Consider the following 16875-nt stretch of genomic DNA (forward strand, 5'->3'; position numbering starts at 1 on the left):
GTTCATTTTTCTTTCCATCTTTTCTCTATATCTAATACTCAAAAGAAAACATACAAATAATCCAAAGGTATATAAACTTGTATAAAAGTTGTTATCATTAATATAAAACAGTTATATTCAAGGAATCTGTTGGGGGGACACATACTCTAGGAGTGCATGGCAAACCGAATTTGTTTACTCTTTTACATGTTATTTTTTAACATGCGTAATGAAATTACATAATAAGATACACATAAAACATACAAAATGACACACCAAACCACAATTCATTCATGAATATAAAACAGGTTACAAAGCACAGAATAATGGGATTCAGAATGTCTTTGGAAACTAGTGATTCGCTGTTTTTTTGCACAAAAAGCAAACATTTTTCCTAATGCATTTGTGGACCTTGTGGTTGATATGGTAATTTCAACTTTATTATCTTGAAAATTACAGGTAACTACAAGGTTGCCAGCCCCAAAACAAAAAATAAGGTAATAATAAGAATAAATAAAAAAAAAAAACTAGATCAGTATAAATATATATAAATAATATAATAATAAAAATATTGTGGTAAGGAGGAGGTTTTGAAAAACAAAATTGGGCTACCAAATTTGATCCATGGCCCAAATAGAATACGAGTACGACTCTCTTCAGGGCTTCATCGTTGGCTGCTGTATTTTCCTTCTTTCAAACCTGCAAACAGAGTCATCTTCTTCTTCACTGTTACCCTAACAATGGAGCATGAAGAAGCAAAAGAAGAGCAGAAGAAGAGTATTACTACGAGAAAGAAGGTAGCAGTGCTGCCATGGATGAGAAATCCAGTTGACGTCAGCTCGTTCAACACGTGCCCCCTTTCTCAGCTTCCGTTTCTGAACCCTAGGTATATATATCCATCATTCCACTCCTGTATTGTTTATTATTGAACTCAAATTTGGATTGTTAATTAATGAACCCTAATTTATAACCTAAAACAATCAAATGCCTTTGAATTCTGATTATCTCATTCTGTTTGTATGTATACCTTGTTCAACAGTTTGAATTCTCATTATTATTATTATTATTATTATTATTATTATTATTATTATTATTATTATTATTATTATTATTATTATTAGGTTGGAAGAGGCTTTGTGTAGTAATGGAATTGATTCGCTTTTTCCTGTTCAACTTGCTGTTTGGCAAGAGACCATGGGTCCTGGCTGTTTCGACAGAGATATTTGTGTCAATTCACCCACCGGTAGTGGGAAGACATTAGCATATGCGCTGCCTATTGTACAGATTCTTTCGACTCGTGCTGTCAAATGTCTTCGTGCGTTGGTGGTGTTGCCGACTCGGGATTTAGCTTTGCAGGTTAGGCATATCATTCCTCAATAATAAGTTAATAACACAACCAAAACCTATAGTAATAAACTAATTACTATAACTAATACTTATGTTATTCTCTTAGGTTAGAGATGTTTTTGCCACAATTGCACCTGCAGTGGGATTATCGATTGGTTTGGCGGTTGGTCAATCGTCAATATCAGACGAAATCTCAATGCTAATTGAGAGACCAAAGCTAGAGTCAGGAATCTGTTACGACCCTGAATCTCGTCCCGTGGAGTTGCAAAGTGCTGTAGATATATTAGTGGCTACACCTGGTCGGCTTATGGATCACATTAATAACACCAAGGGTTTTACACTCGAGCATCTTCGTTTTCTGGTAAGTTAGTTACTGAGAACTTTTGGTTAGTTACATAGTTTTTGTTTTGAAAATGATGCTGATAATGTTTGTAATTTAGGTAGTTGATGAAACAGATCGGTTGCTACGTGAATCATATCAATCATGGCTTCCTACAGTGCTTCAGTGTACCAGCTCTAGTGTTGGCGGCCTGTTTGCTCATGTCAGCAATTCACTTTCTTCTGGTTTTGGTCCCTTAAGGACTATAAGGAGAGTGTAAGTGTCAGTTTTTTCAGTATTATAGTTTGTAATGGTGTAAATATCATATGGTTTTACTTTTAATTGTGCTTTGATTTAAATAAATTGTTACAGTGGTATTGAAAGGGGATTTAAGAGTAAACCATACCCGAGGCTTGTGAAGATGGTTCTATCTGCCACACTAACGCAAGATCCAAGCAAGCTTGCTCAACTTGACCTCCACCATCCATTGTTCTTGACAACCGGGAAGATACGTTATCAGCTTCCCGAACATTTAGCCTCCTTCAAATTGGTATGATATCATCACTAAGTAGCAATAAAGACCATAGCATTTTCTTTAACAACCTAATTAATGGCATAATGCTTGTAACAATGTCTCATATAACCATATTATAACATAGGTTTGAGTTATAATAAGAAGATTAGTTTTCCTAAGAAGTATAGGAAATAATCTTGTCCATTCATTTTAAAATTGAATGGTTGAGATTAGATTAGAGAGATCATAAAGTGTAAAACAAGGGTAAGGGCATAATAGGGATAACACAGTTGTTGACTTTCTCTCTCCACATGCAAGGCACATGTCAAATATCCCCATCATTTTAAAACGCCCATAACTTTTTTATACGACATGTTTTTTTTCAAAACAGTTTCACCATAACAAAGAGTGTTTTTTTATCTTTTATATGAGTACCATATTGCTATATAAAAATAAAAAAAAATCATGGGTTTTTTACAAAGTGTGTTTTACCGAAATTGTGTTTTACAAAATTGTGTTATACAAGTGTGTTTTATTTTTTCATAGTGTTTTTTGCATTGTGTTTTTTACATTTTTTTTTAATTTGGATTACTTCTTTCATTATATAGAAACATAGATATTACATCAACATAGCAGGTAGGCGGGCAACAAGCTGCGCCGCCACCCCTTTCTGAATTGCAAACCCTAACCTGCTAAAGACATACCCCTGCCCCTTTGGAGTCGACGCATTGCTATGCACAACCCGTTGGACCCTGGTTAGGAAACGGATAGCTTCCGGTGCCAAGGAGCCAAAGGCATCAAAAGCCAAAGGGACAAAAACATGTTGGTTCTCTTCGCAGGCTTTAGCATGTTTCTCCACCTTCTTCGTTTCAGCCCTTTTCATTGTGTTTTTGTCATTGTTTTTTTATTTTCATAGTGTTTATTCCATTGTGTTTTTTACATTGTGTGTTTTTCATAGTGTTTTATTTTCCGACGAAATTTCCGAAGACTTTTCCGGCAAGGTGGTGGCGGTGGGTGGCAGTGGGCGGTGGTGGTTGTAGGAGATAAGTGAAAATTTAAGTGGGTTTTTGAAATTAAATTAAGTGGGTTTTCAATATTAAGGTATTAGACAAAAATACCCTCCTTCCTAGCCTTTTTAGGATAAATAAACTTCTTATTTGATCTTTTCTCTTATAACATATACTATATTTTACCAATCCACTCTTTGCTATCCTATGCAGATATGTGAACCAAAGCTGAAGCCTCTGTATTTGGTTGCCTTGTTACAAAGTTTACAAGGGGAGAAATGCATTGTTTTCACTTCATCGGTTGAGTCAACTCACAGACTATGCACTTTACTTAAGTTTTTTGGGGATATAGGGATCAAGATCAAGGAGTATTCTGGTCAGCAACATCAAAGTGTTAGAAGGTAAAGTTTATTAGTCTAACCCAGTTATTACAATCCTCCAAAACACGTTTACAACTTGATTACAGCCCGCTAACCCATTTGACTTATTTAGACTTTAGATAAATGGGTCAAATGGGTCGCGTTTGGGTTAACATGCTTAATCAAGCAAGTCATGCCTAGGTTGACTTGTTTAAGTCTTTTTTATAAGGTTTAACCGTCACCCATTTGATCAAACGGGTCGACCTATTGATCTGTCTAACCCATTTATTATAATCCTCTAACCCGACATGATTGACACCCTGAAACTTCATCATCACCAAGTTCAATTATTATGACCATGTATATGATTTTTCAGCAAGACATTGAGGGGATTCCGAGAAGGTGGAATACAAGTAGTTGTTTCTTCTGATGCAATGACACGTGGAATGGATGTTGAAGGAGTTAGAAACGTAATAAATTACGACAAGCCTCCTTACATTAAAACATATATTCATCGTGCTGGTCGCACTGCACGAGCAGGGAATCATGGCCGCTGCTTCACCTTGTTACATGAAGATGAGGTACTTTTTTGCATAAAGTCATATCTTTGAGCTTTTGGTTTTTTGAAGAAGATGAATTCATAGTGATTTCTTTTATAATTGAGTTGCATATGTTGGTTGTTTGGTGCTTATCTATCAACTTTACATCTTATAGGTCAAACAATTCAAGAAACTGTTGAAGAAAGCCGACATTGATTCTTGTCCGGCATATACGGTTCCATTGGATTCTGTACAATCCCTTCGTTCGACCTATGATAATGGTAACATTTTTATTAAAATAAATATTTCAAGTACAGGATTTTTGACGTTTTCGAGTCAATTATTGTGAAAATTGAAATGTTGTGATTTGTCTTTCTGGGCACAACTAGTGGTGTAAACGAGCAAAGCTTTAGCTCACCTAAGCTCGAGCTTGGCTCGTTTATTATTTATATAACTATCTTACATATCTTTATTTATAATTACTTTTATATATATTTATAATTATAGTTTTTATATATAACATAATATACGAACATACAGTGCGTGTCTGTGTGTGTATAACATAATAGATGCTCTGTCATTATTTTTAACATAAGTTTGAATATATTATAGTTTGGAATTACTAATAAAATATATATTAGATAAAATTATATAAATAATAGGCTTCGTCAAGCTCGATATGTGAAGCTTGGGCTCGAATTTGATTAAGCTTTTGGCTCAATTCGAGCTTTTAGTGAGCCAATTTCGGGTAGCTCATGAGCACCAACATGTAAAAATCCACATTTTCAACCACTTTATTTTGTATATCTACTTTTATAATTGATTCTTGAGTTTCACTTTCATGGGTATGTGTTAAAAGTCATTATTTTACGCTAACGCAGCTTTGGAGAAACTAAAAGAGAACGTTGAAAAGGAAACATTGAAGAAACAGAAGATCAGATTCAATTCTTCGAGCAAGAGGAAGCGCTGAATAATAATGTATTTTCTCTCTTTTTTTTTAATCCGAAATATTGAATTTGTTGTAGTAAGAGTCGCAGCTAATCAACTGCTTCAATTTTGTAGTTCATAGAGAGCCAGGTGAAACAGTTTTGGTTGGTGTGTTACTATATTATTGTAGGTAACATTTAATCCCGTTAGGGTTTTATTGCTTAAACATTCCTTTGTATTTGACTCGTTTCAAAATATTTGTTTTGACCCATGACCAAACTTGGTCATTTGGCTAGGTGGATCTGAACCACCAGCCATCGCTCCTGTTTGCGTCATGGGAGTGACCACCATACCACTTCATCACACAATTTGTTTGGATGTGGTGGCATTCTCTGAGTGGTTGGGTGGTGGAGGTGAATGATCGAGTTGCTAAGATGGAAGCGAGTGGTAAGTGATGGTAGAGCCTTACAGCTTGAAACCGGGCCGACTTGGTTTGTCATTAACGTTTTGGTCTAGTATTTTGTCAAAGGCAGTTAAACCAAACCGTGAACAACTTTGTACGTATCCGTGATTTGATATTGGTTGAAGATTTGAAGTGAGTCGTTCAACTCTTTAAAAAAACAATTGTGTGATGACGAAACGTTGAACCATCTGATGTAGACGGTTATTTTGAAACAATATTTCTAAATAGGAACATACGTACTAAAGAAAGTAACGTTATGCAATATGCAGTTTTTTAGTGGCAATTCAAATACAGACCTTAAAAGCTGTGAAGTCAGTCACCAGTTAATTATTTATGCTTTTGGCCACATTATATGAAAGATTGAAAAATGAAAACAATCATGTAACACTATCGTCCTCATCAAAAAGTGTGTTTAGACCATTATGTCATGGACTGGACATAATCCAAATTCCAAAACACGTATTTTTCATAAATAAGCTTATGTCATTTAGCGGTTTCCCAAGCTAAACCATCCTGGTTTTCAAAGTGTTATGCTATTATCTTTTGCTTTGGTAAAAGTTAATTATCATGGGGTGGTCAATGTAGTTGCAAAAACATGTCGGCAAGGTGCTTCTTGAGCTCCATTGACCTTTATTTCAAGCCTCTAATGTTTATTGCGATTAATATTAAATCATTTAAATTTCACAACGTTATTGATGTTAAGACATATCATCAAATACCTAGTGTGCATAATAACCTTAAAACACAAGTTAAGTGAATCAATTCAACCAAGTTCACATGTTAGATATGTTTTTAATTAACTTTAGGCAAAAGCCCCATGTTTTCGTGTCAGATTAGTTCCTTTCAATTTGTCATCGTCTACATTTTGACCAAATTCCAGCATCGCTAGAAAAGATTTGCTTTCATCCGTATTAACGATCATCGTATTAGACTCTTAATGTCTTAGTGTTACCTAGATTATTTAGGGAAAGGTTCATGTACATTTTGATATTAACATGAGTACATAAGAAATAATGCCAATTTATTTAAAAATGCGAACGTAAGAAACAATACCAACTACAATACAAATCTACATAAACAATGACTTATATTAACAAAGAAAAGAACCTAAAAATTACAACAAAATAATCAAAATCAATAACAAAATAATAACAACATATACCAACAAATACTTATAACAACAAAAGAAAACATCTAATAATAACAACAAAATATAAATAAGCAAATACTTATAACGTCTCATAATAAAAAATTAGCAAATACGAACAAAAAATAGCAGCAAACACCTATAAAAATAAAGATAAACATAACAACAAATTAGTTCTCACCGTTTTCATGTTAAGAATAAAATCTATTTGATCCTGATTCAGATTATTTATACCCTTAAATCCTTAATATATTTTCTGTATGATAAATACACACAAAATATACATCTTTAGTAAAAACTGCTAAGGGCTGTTAAATAACAATAGTTGTGTATATTAATATTAATATTACAAAATATTAATATGCATGATGAAAACACAGATTTAAAAATAATGTATATTAATATTAAAAATGCTAATTTATTTAAAAATGCGAACGTAAGAAACAATACCAACTACAATACAAATCTACATAAACAATGACTTATAATAACAAAGAAAAGAACCTAAAAATTACAACAAAATAATCAAAATCAATAACAAAATAATAACAACATATACCAACAAATACTTATAACAACAAAAGAAAACATCTAATAATAACAACAAAATATAAATAAACAAATACTTATAACGTCTCATAATAAAAAATTAGCAAATACGAACAAAAAGTAGCAGCAAACACCTATAAAAATAAAGATAAACATAAAAACAAATTAGTTCTCACCGTTTTCATGTTAAGAATAAAATCTATTTGATCCTGATTCAGATTATTTATACTCTTAAATCCTTAATATATTTTCTGTATGATAAATACACACAAAATATACATCTTTAGTAAAAACTGCTAAGGGCTGTTAAATAACAATAGTTGTGTATATTAATATTAATATTACAAAATATTAATATGCATGATGAAAACACAGATTTAAAAATAATGTATATTAATATTAAAAATGCTAATTTATTTAAAAATGCGAACGTAAGAAACAATACCAACTACAATACAAATCTACATAAACAATGACTTATAATAACAAAGAAAAGAACCTAAAAATTACAACAAAATAATCAAAATCAATAACAAAATAATAACAACATATACCAACAAATACTTATAACAACAAAAGAAAACATCTAATAATAACAACAAAATATAAATAAACAAATACTTATAACGTCTCATAATAAAAAATTAGCAAATACGAACAAAAAGTAGCAGCAAACACCTATAAAAATAAAGATAAACATAACAACAAATTAGTTCTCACCGTTTTCATGTTAAGAATAAAATCTATTTGATCCTGATTCAGATTATTTATACCCTTAAATCCTTAATATATTTTCTGTATGATAAATACACACAAAAAATACATCTTTAGTAAAAACTGCTAAGGGCTGTTAAATAACAATAGTTGTGTATATTAATATTAATATTACAAAATATTAATATGCATGATGAAAACACAGATTTAAAAATAATGTATATTAATATTACAAAATATTATAAAGTATAAAGTTGCAAGGTGCTAAGCAACCTCCCATTTTTGTGTTGACAACTTGACATGCAAAGATTTGATGTTCTGTTTTCAGATCTAGGATTTCCACCAATGATATGCATGAAGATTATAAAAGTCATCGATATTTATATCATCATTATTTTATTATTTCCTTTGTAATAAATATATAAATAAACAATTTATTCCAGGATATTCATGCTTGTTGAAGGACTAACTTAACGGGATTCAAATTTATATTATTTAGTCTTTATCCTCTCAAATTCGTGGTATACGATCCCAACTGGGTTTTATCATTATGGGTTTTGGATGGTGGGTTTTTCCTGAATCAAAAATGATGGGCTTGGGCTATCTAGCGTTGTTTGCGATCCCAGACGTATGTGGTCGTCTTTTGTCATTAACGTTACCCCGAGTAGCAGGCTTTATTCGTTGGTCGTTAAATAAAATCCGTGGTGTACAGATTAAAAGGAATGATTATACCATAGTAACAAAATCAGAATTTAGTTTATCGAACCGACTGAGAAACAGGTGGTTCAGTTATAAAGTTTTTTATAATTGGTTTTACGGTTTAATTCTAGTTAAATGTGCGTATAAAATGAAATAACTATAATTATGTATACATACTAATATTTACTATTCTGCTTACTTAAGTTATATAGAGGTGTTTCAATAATAAAAATAAGCAATTCATTTCATAACCAAATGTTATAAAAAGCATTGTGAAAACTGTATATACATTTGTAAATGGTGTTTTGGTTGTATACAATTTTACTCTCACTACTTTGATTATCTTATATGCATTATTTACAAGTACATCATATTGTTCTCTTCGTTAATGAATTTGTTCCCAATAGCTAACCCAATATTTGAATGAGTGTTTAAAATTTGAAAAATGTGACATTGGTTATACGTATCTTATATTTATGCTTATAGGATCAAAACCATGTTATAAATTTTGAATTTCAAAACTGCTACATAGACATAGTACATGCAAGTAAAATGTATCAACAAGTTTAAAAAAGCCTAAATTGTTTTGTAAAATATTATTTCCCAATGTGTGGTGTAGTTGCGCCCACTTTCATTGAAAGGTGAAGAAAGTAGTTACTACGTTCAAGATTTACTTTATTGTGATACTTTAATATACATTAGAAAAATACATTATTATTTGTATTATTTTTTTTCATTAGTATTAAATCGAAAGTTAATTTTGTATATAGTTAATCTTTATATAAATCAAATTTAACTTATAAACTTTATATTTATTTAATTTTGAATATTTTATACATCTAATAAAATAATAAAATAGTTAATTAATTTGTACATGCAACATATTAAGAGTGGAAGATAGGGTGTTCATGGTCCGGTTTTCGTGGTTTTTGAGTCAGACCACGAACCAAACTATTAGTAACGGTTTTTAGTTTTCGCAAACCATAACCAAGCCGTAGAACTTTTAAACCGAACCGAACCAAACCGTTACTAACGGTTTGGTTTCACAGTTTGGGCCTTTCGGATTTTTATACAAATTGTTCAACAAATGTACGATATATTTTTAGTAAAGTTGTCAATAATTTGCAAATATCAAACATGTTTAAACACAATAATATGTTCACAGCCTAAATTTAAACACAAGTTGTTCGAAACATGCATCAAAATAACTATGTGACCAAACTTCAATATGCCAAAATACATCAAAAAGCTAGCAAAATACATGAAAAAGTTAACGGTTTCGCTTAGCACATTTTCGAATTCATTGCAAGTATGCAATTAATAAATATTATATAGATTACTAGTTCTAGTTTAACAAATATATTCATATATAATCTTAGATATATTAAGAAATTAAATATAATTAACTTATACAGTACGGTCCGGTTTTATACGGTTGGTTTATGGTATAAACTGTAAACCAAACCGCTCGCTACGGTTTGAAATTTTTGAAACCGACTGACCGAAACTTAAGAAAAAAAACCAACCATGAAACCGAACCGATGACCGGTTTGGGTGGTTTCATGGTTTCAAACCGAACCGTGAACACCCCTAATGGAAAGGGTACTGTTAAAAAAAAAGAGCTGAAGGGGTGGGGTGCTCCTAAAAAGTACTAAACTACCTAAAAGTCTAAAACATCAATCAACAACAATGTCACGTCTCATTTCTTTAAACAACCCAAACTATATGTGATGGTTTTCTCGTGATAACACCTAACTCGATTGTCCCTTTTAATTGACCAACGCTTAGATGGCCGGCTTCATCATTGGGTTCATCCACTCAAATTGTAACCCGATTGCCAAACCCAAATCAATTATAGGGACGTTCCCAAAACTATGTGAGCCACTGCTCGAGGACGTACTTTTCACCCTAAGATATTCAACCATTTAGTCAAAATGATATCTACCCTAAATTTATATGAAAAAACCTATTTTTATTGTCGTTACCTTGAAATAACTCATACTATTTATTGATTTTCCTTGGTAATTATTAGATTGACAATGGTTGGTAATTAAAGTGTTTCACTTTTATCATGAACATTTTTTTTTGCAAGTGATCCATTATTTATAAATGGGTATTAACTGGTAGATATATTTTAGGTCGTGTTTAAACATAACGCAAATCCACGTATTAAAACTGGATATTGTACTAACTGTTTGGTCAGTGTTTGCCAATCACGAATGAACCAAACATGTTAAATTTGTCAACGTTATTTGCTTGATTAAAAGTTAATACACCAATCACGAATGAACCAAATATGTTAAATTTGTGAAAAGCCACCTTCACTTTTTGCCTGCTAACCGGTTTCCAGACTACACTGACTGGTTTAACACTATCCTTAACTGAAATCGAGCTCATTCTCTAAATATTGGTGTTTGGTAAACGCTTTATGAATACGATTGTTGAACTTTCAAAAACCTAAATGATTATAATATAAAAAACAGAATGAATTAATATTATGAAACTAATGTTTTGGAATCACATTAGACAACATTTTAGTTGTGTAACAAGAAGACAAGACGCCATTAGTTTTGCACATGAGACAAGAACCCGTTTGTTAAACCTCAATTCTCCGAACACATTATAGTACTATATTCTCCACTTCTAGTCCTTACACTATTCTCAATTTGCATTTCTACTACTAAGTAATACGATAAATATAACAATCAAAATATAATGGTTGAAATGTAGAGTTTCGTATAAAACATGGGTGCATTGTGTAACTACTCAAACTTAATAAACCACACGCGCGCTTACGAAAAACATTAAACCAGAGTAACAAAATTCGTTAACTAAAAGCCACGTGGACAGGCGCGTGCGTGTCCTGCTGTTTGCTATTGGTCCAACTACGTGTATACTTTTTTGATGCCACGTGGCAAGCTGCTAAAGAAGGTATGCGGATAAGGTTACTTTAACCCCTTGATGAATTTGTATTGTCAAGTATCCCTTGGAGTATCAGAACTTGACATATTATACACACTTTTTCTTTGAAGGCATATGTATTTGGGAAAATTTTATAATGTGTATAGATAATTGTTACAGTTTTACACCAATGAAATGGCATTAGTAAGTATTAAAGAAAACTACGAATTAATTCCCTTTTGTATATTGTTGATTTTTAGTACTTCGATTATTGGATTTAAAGTAGAAATAGCCTAAGTATCATTAGTTTTAGAGAAATTAAAGTAAAAAATTATATATATTTTTGGTTAGTAATAGTAATATATTACATATTTAGAAATTAGGACTACTTTAGCAACTTAAAAAGTTTACCTTTTAGTGTTGAATTTAAGTTAACTAGATATTTAGTACATGAGTTGGTATATATCTATTAATTCAACTCGGCAAGTTTAATCATGCATCTTACTACTGTTGTTTCAGCAAGTACTTTAAATAAGTTAAACAAGTTGATTGCATGTCAAATGAATCGAAGGATAGTAGCATAATGCAGATTTAACTCCTCACATTAGTTACCTTTTTTAACCTAAAACAACATGTCTTGTGATCTAATCAGAATGCGCCTCTATTACAATCTACAATAAGTTAAACATCTGCTTAATACATTTGGTAAATAAACCTGATTTGTACAAGAAATAACTAAAACCTAAAACATTTGGGACGAGAATTTTGGTATGAGATTGAGTAGAAGAATAACAAAAACTCATTAGTCCTGTTATGATAAAGTGTATGGAATTAGATGACACTCAACTTGATTAGTGATTACCCACAATATACATAAACACGTAAAATATTCAAAATTTAATAAACATAAAGTTTAACAAACGACCCATATTGAATAACCGATACATGAACAGGTAAGAAACCGACCACAGATATAAAATCACCATTACTCGTTCCAACTTCCAAACACGTCCCATTACTATCTTAATCCACAACTACACACACTATTCAAAATTTTAAATTCAGAGACCCACCATACTCACATGGGCGGAAACGGTCCACTTAAACAATTATAACCCTCAACTTGACAAAAACACATATCCTCAAGGCGCCAAATTGTAAGTCCTCCATTAAAGCGTCAGCTTCCCCAAAATTTAAATAGCACACATCTCCCCATCTCATCTCCACTCAGTTTCTCTCTCTGTCTTTACTTTGAACACTTCTAGAGAGAGAAACTGAAACAATGGCGTTCTTATCTTTCGTCGGTCGTCTTCTCTTCGTCTCCGTCTTCGTATTCTCCGCCTATCAAGAGTAACTAACTAACTAACTTCCGTTTCTTATCTTTTATTTAGATCTATCTCTCGTTTTATATTATTAAGTTGTGGTTTTGGATCTGAGTGTTGAATTGTGTTGTTATGTGGATGTGTGTGTAGTAAGTGTTACTGTTGATATGTAATTGTGTTTGGTTAAGTTAATATGAGCTGGTATGGAGAGTTAGGGTTTGATTTAGTTAATTGAAGTGGTTGTGAGTATACATTAGGTTTGCTAGCTTACTGTTGTTTAGCTGAAAAGCTGAATTACAAAATTCTTAAGCTAAATGCTACTATAGATCCTAGGGCTGACAAATTCTGACATGATATGTTAAGACCATCCGCTATGGGGCGTGGATGGGGGGTTTTTAGGGGCGCGGTGGGCGGCAAACACCACGGAGGGGCGCCAACGAGGGGTGGGCGGCGAGGATCCGGGCGTTTGAACGGCCTGCGCGGTTGAAGCCCCCCTCTCTCACACACACACATACATATATATATATATATATATAGGGGCGCCTTTGGGGCATTAAACCATAGCGGGGCGCCTTTGGTTAGGGCTTCGATCCCCTCCCGGTGCTTACGTGGCGATGACGTGTCACGGTAGAGGGGCTTTGAAGCCCCTCACCATAGAGGATGGTCTAACATGTTTAGGTTTGAGCTCAACAGGTTTCGCCTCCTAGACAGGTTGACTTGTTTTAAATTCGTTCCACATTAGTTTAACTTGTTACAAAAAATATATGTTATGTATTAATGAAGATTTTTATGGATTTTTGATTCAAATATGTTAAGTATTACACATCTATGTATTAATTAAAACTTTTTTGAACTTTTGGCATTTAAATTTATGTATCTTTCCAATGCCCCCCCCCCCCCCCCAAAGTGCAAGTGGTTGAAGTGAGACACCTAAAGATTTTAATTTAAAATTTTAAAATGGGGAGGTCTTGGGAAGTCCCACTCGTGACAAAAAAATAGTGGGGTTTCAAGTTGGGTCAGTGGGTTTTCTAACCTATGGTGGGTTTTCTCATGAGGGTGTAATGTAGATGATTGGGGTGGTTCAGTGGCCCGCCAATGATCCAAATGGCCGTTCAAAATAAATAAGTTTATGTATCATAGTAGCATAGTTCTTAAATTGTTCATTTCTATAGATTTTAATGAACATAAACTTGAATTAATTGACTAATTGAGTAATTGTTTGTCAAATGTTATTCTTTGCAATATTTAAAATGGAAGTGGTATAAGATTTTTAGATCTTGAGAAAATTTGTTGAAATTACCAAAAGACAAGCTTCTGTATGGACTAATTAATGGTGCTGCTTCATATGATAGTTTGTACATCATTACTAGTTGGATAGTACCAATTTACACTAGTACAGTACCTTTGTGTGTTCTAAATTGTGAATTTATGGTACTATCTAATACTAAAAGTTTATCAAGTAAATACATGTATTTTATAAATTATAAGCAGCATTATAAAATTTTTGCTTTTGTTGCATGTAGGTTTAATGATTTTGGAGTTGATGGTGGATCAGCTGTGACTGCCATTACACCAAAGTTCAATGTGCTTTCAAAGCATTTCACAACACACACAGGCTTCCAAGTGCCTGAATTTGAGGTATGATAATAAATCTCATGTATATTGTTTTAACTACTAACTAGAGAGGTGCCCGCGTGATGTGGCGCAGCGGCGTGGAACACAAACACTAGTTATCACGTAACATGTTACTTTTTTTTTGTTTTAAAAAAGTTACAGCAATGCCATAGTCAAATTAAAAAGAATAAAATGCTCGTTTATATGGTGTTTTTGTTTAAAATATTAACGTATGAAAAAGTCATGGCCGTTTAAAAATTGTGGGGGAAAGTTGGTTTAAGAATGAAACTAAAAGACATATATGGGTAATGATCAAAGGCGTAGCTTAGTTGGGGCCAGGGGTGGCCCCGGCCCCCTCCGTTTTTTCGTTTGTTGGTGTAAATTTATCCTTTTTTGGCCGAAAATTTTTATACATAGTTTAAGTTTACCCGTTTCCGACCGAAATTTTTAGCCCGCCCCCCTCTGTTTTTCGCTCGGTAGTGTAAATTTATCCTTTTTTGGCCGAAAATTTTTATACATAGTGTAAATTTACTCTTTTCCAACAGAATTTTTGAGCCTGACTGCTCCGTTTTTTTTCGCTCGGTAGTGTAAATTTATCCTTTTTCGACCGAAAACTTTTATACATAGTGCAAATTTACCTGTTTCTGACCAAAATTTTGAGCCCGCCCCCCTCTATTTTATGAATTTTTTTATGCATATTGAGGCCGCCCCCCTCGACGTATATGTCCAATCTTCGCCACTGGTAATGATTATGGGGCAAGAGTGTTAGTATCATGTAATTAAGTAAAGATTAGGAAACAAAATTGTAAGTATTGTTAAATAACCAAAAGATATGTGGATGATTGTGCATAAAAGACTATTTTGCCCTTTAAACTATTAACTAATTGAATTAACTATTGCACCCTAAGCATTAAAAGTTCTGTATATTTTAAAATGCCGTTGTTTGGTGCATTATATAATATAGACCGACATATATAACTTCAATTATTTGGATTTTAAATGGTTATGATACAGATCAAGTTCTTGGTTGCTGGAGCTATAGCCCTTAAAGCCCTTGGAAGCTTCCTTTTCATCTTTGGCAGCACCATTGGTGCTACACTCCTGGTTAGCAACTCTTAGTTACACAAAAAAAAATTCTTTTTCTATTTTTAAAATAAAATTGTTAATAACTTTTTCTTTGAATCTGTTTTCAGATTCTGCACCAGTTGATTGCTACTCCACTCTTATACGACTTCTACAACTATGACATTGAGAAGAAAGAATTTCTTCAGCTTTTTATCAAATTCACACAGGTATGAATAGGCTTGTAAACAAACCGCTTGGCAAGAAGTTCGTTTATGTTTGTTAGTTTACGTTTGTTTATGTTCATTTAGGTTTGGCAATATATTTATCTAAGTCTTTAAGGACCATTACAATATAAACTAGTTTTAATATCTTTTTAAGCTATAAGTGTTCACATTTACTTTTGTTTGGTTTTAGCTCCGTTACATTCGTTCATCTATGTTCAGTTATGTTCGTTCGTGAACAATTCGTTTACACTCTTAACTAATGAACATAAATGAACACGTTCATTTTCATAATGAACAAACATGAACGAGAAAGTGTTGTTTGTTTAAGTGTTTTTGTTCGATCGTTTGTTTTGTTAAAGTTAAAGAACGGACATGAACATGCTATGTTCATATTCTTTCGGTTCATTTACTAGCCTAGTATCAATTCATATTTTTTAGAAACCATTTTATTTGTTAATTGGTCGATTTGCTTTGTGTTTCATTTCCTTTATATTGGTTGTTTTTGTAATTCTTGAAAGTGTACTTATTAAAACCGTGTTATGTAGAGTTTGGCGTTGTTGGGTGGACTTTTGTTCTTCGTTGGGATGAAGAATTCCATCCCAAGAAGATCGTCAACAACAAAGAAGGCTGCCAAAACGAAGACCGTTTAAGAGAGATGGTGTTGTAACTTGTACGATTACATCTTGGTTTTCTTTTTTCTTTTTTCCCCCCGCACTGTTGACATTTTGATGCAATCTCTTGTATGATTTTTGTTAAGTTTTGTTGTTTTGGAGTTATGCTACATTCTTTAAGTTGGATATCTATCTAGTTCAAGGATTATCATTAATTTAAGTTATGCTGTTATCTCTAGATTTAGTCTAGTTAGTATTATGTGATAGCATATTTGGTTACTAATGGTGTGTTCAACCTCTGACCCAACCTGTTCGTCCCTGAAGAAACACTAACCAGACCCCGGGCAGATTACTAGTAACCTGGGGGTAGATAGATGTTTCCCACGAGGGGTGAGACCCTGAGAAGATGGTTTTTCTGATAACCTGCAAAACAGACACCATGAGCTTGTCACTGAGAAGGGGGGGGGGGGTTCCTCCTTGTGACCACCCTCCGGCGTGAGAATCAGACTAGATTGCTCTTTAAGTATAAATGTATATTAAGAGATTGCTAGAGCAGATATCAGGTATAATATGAT

The 16875-nt window shown here is 32.9% G+C and overlaps 2 protein-coding genes and 1 pseudogene across 4 annotated transcripts in view; all 3 read left to right on the forward strand.

Annotated features, from left to right (window-relative positions):
* LOC143614254 (putative disease resistance RPP13-like protein 1) overlaps positions 1 to 16875 on the forward strand; it is an 86223-nt pseudogene that overhangs the window by 52058 nt on the left and 17290 nt on the right. The window lies entirely within an intron of this gene.
* On the forward strand, positions 669 to 5277 carry LOC143614220 (DEAD-box ATP-dependent RNA helicase 1-like). 2 transcript variants are annotated; one of them, XM_077087727.1, is made up of 10 exons: positions 669 to 865; positions 1101 to 1335; positions 1433 to 1687; positions 1767 to 1921; positions 2018 to 2195; positions 3380 to 3567; positions 3902 to 4106; positions 4240 to 4345; positions 4946 to 5042; positions 5127 to 5270. In XM_077087727.1, the coding sequence occupies exons 1-9, from the start codon at positions 720 to 722 to the stop codon at positions 5032 to 5034; spliced, it is 1557 nt and encodes a 518-aa protein (XP_076943842.1). In that variant the 5' UTR covers positions 669 to 719; the 3' UTR covers positions 5035 to 5042; positions 5127 to 5270. The 2 variants fall into 2 exon arrangements, with proteins under 2 accessions (XP_076943842.1, XP_076943835.1); XM_077087720.1 differs by having other exon boundaries at positions 4946 to 5277.
* On the forward strand, positions 12627 to 16515 carry LOC143613883 (uncharacterized). The gene is made up of 5 exons (XM_077087482.1): positions 12627 to 12814; positions 14310 to 14424; positions 15415 to 15504; positions 15594 to 15692; positions 16235 to 16515. The coding sequence occupies exons 1-5, from the start codon at positions 12747 to 12749 to the stop codon at positions 16337 to 16339; spliced, it is 477 nt and encodes a 158-aa protein (XP_076943597.1). The 5' UTR covers positions 12627 to 12746; the 3' UTR covers positions 16340 to 16515.

This window comes from Bidens hawaiensis, unplaced genomic scaffold (assembly GCF_021521415.1).
Source record: "Bidens hawaiensis isolate Kalapana, Puna unplaced genomic scaffold, B.hawaiensis_p1.1 tig00002273_1, whole genome shotgun sequence".
Taxonomy (NCBI): Eukaryota; Viridiplantae; Streptophyta; class Magnoliopsida; order Asterales; family Asteraceae; genus Bidens; species Bidens hawaiensis.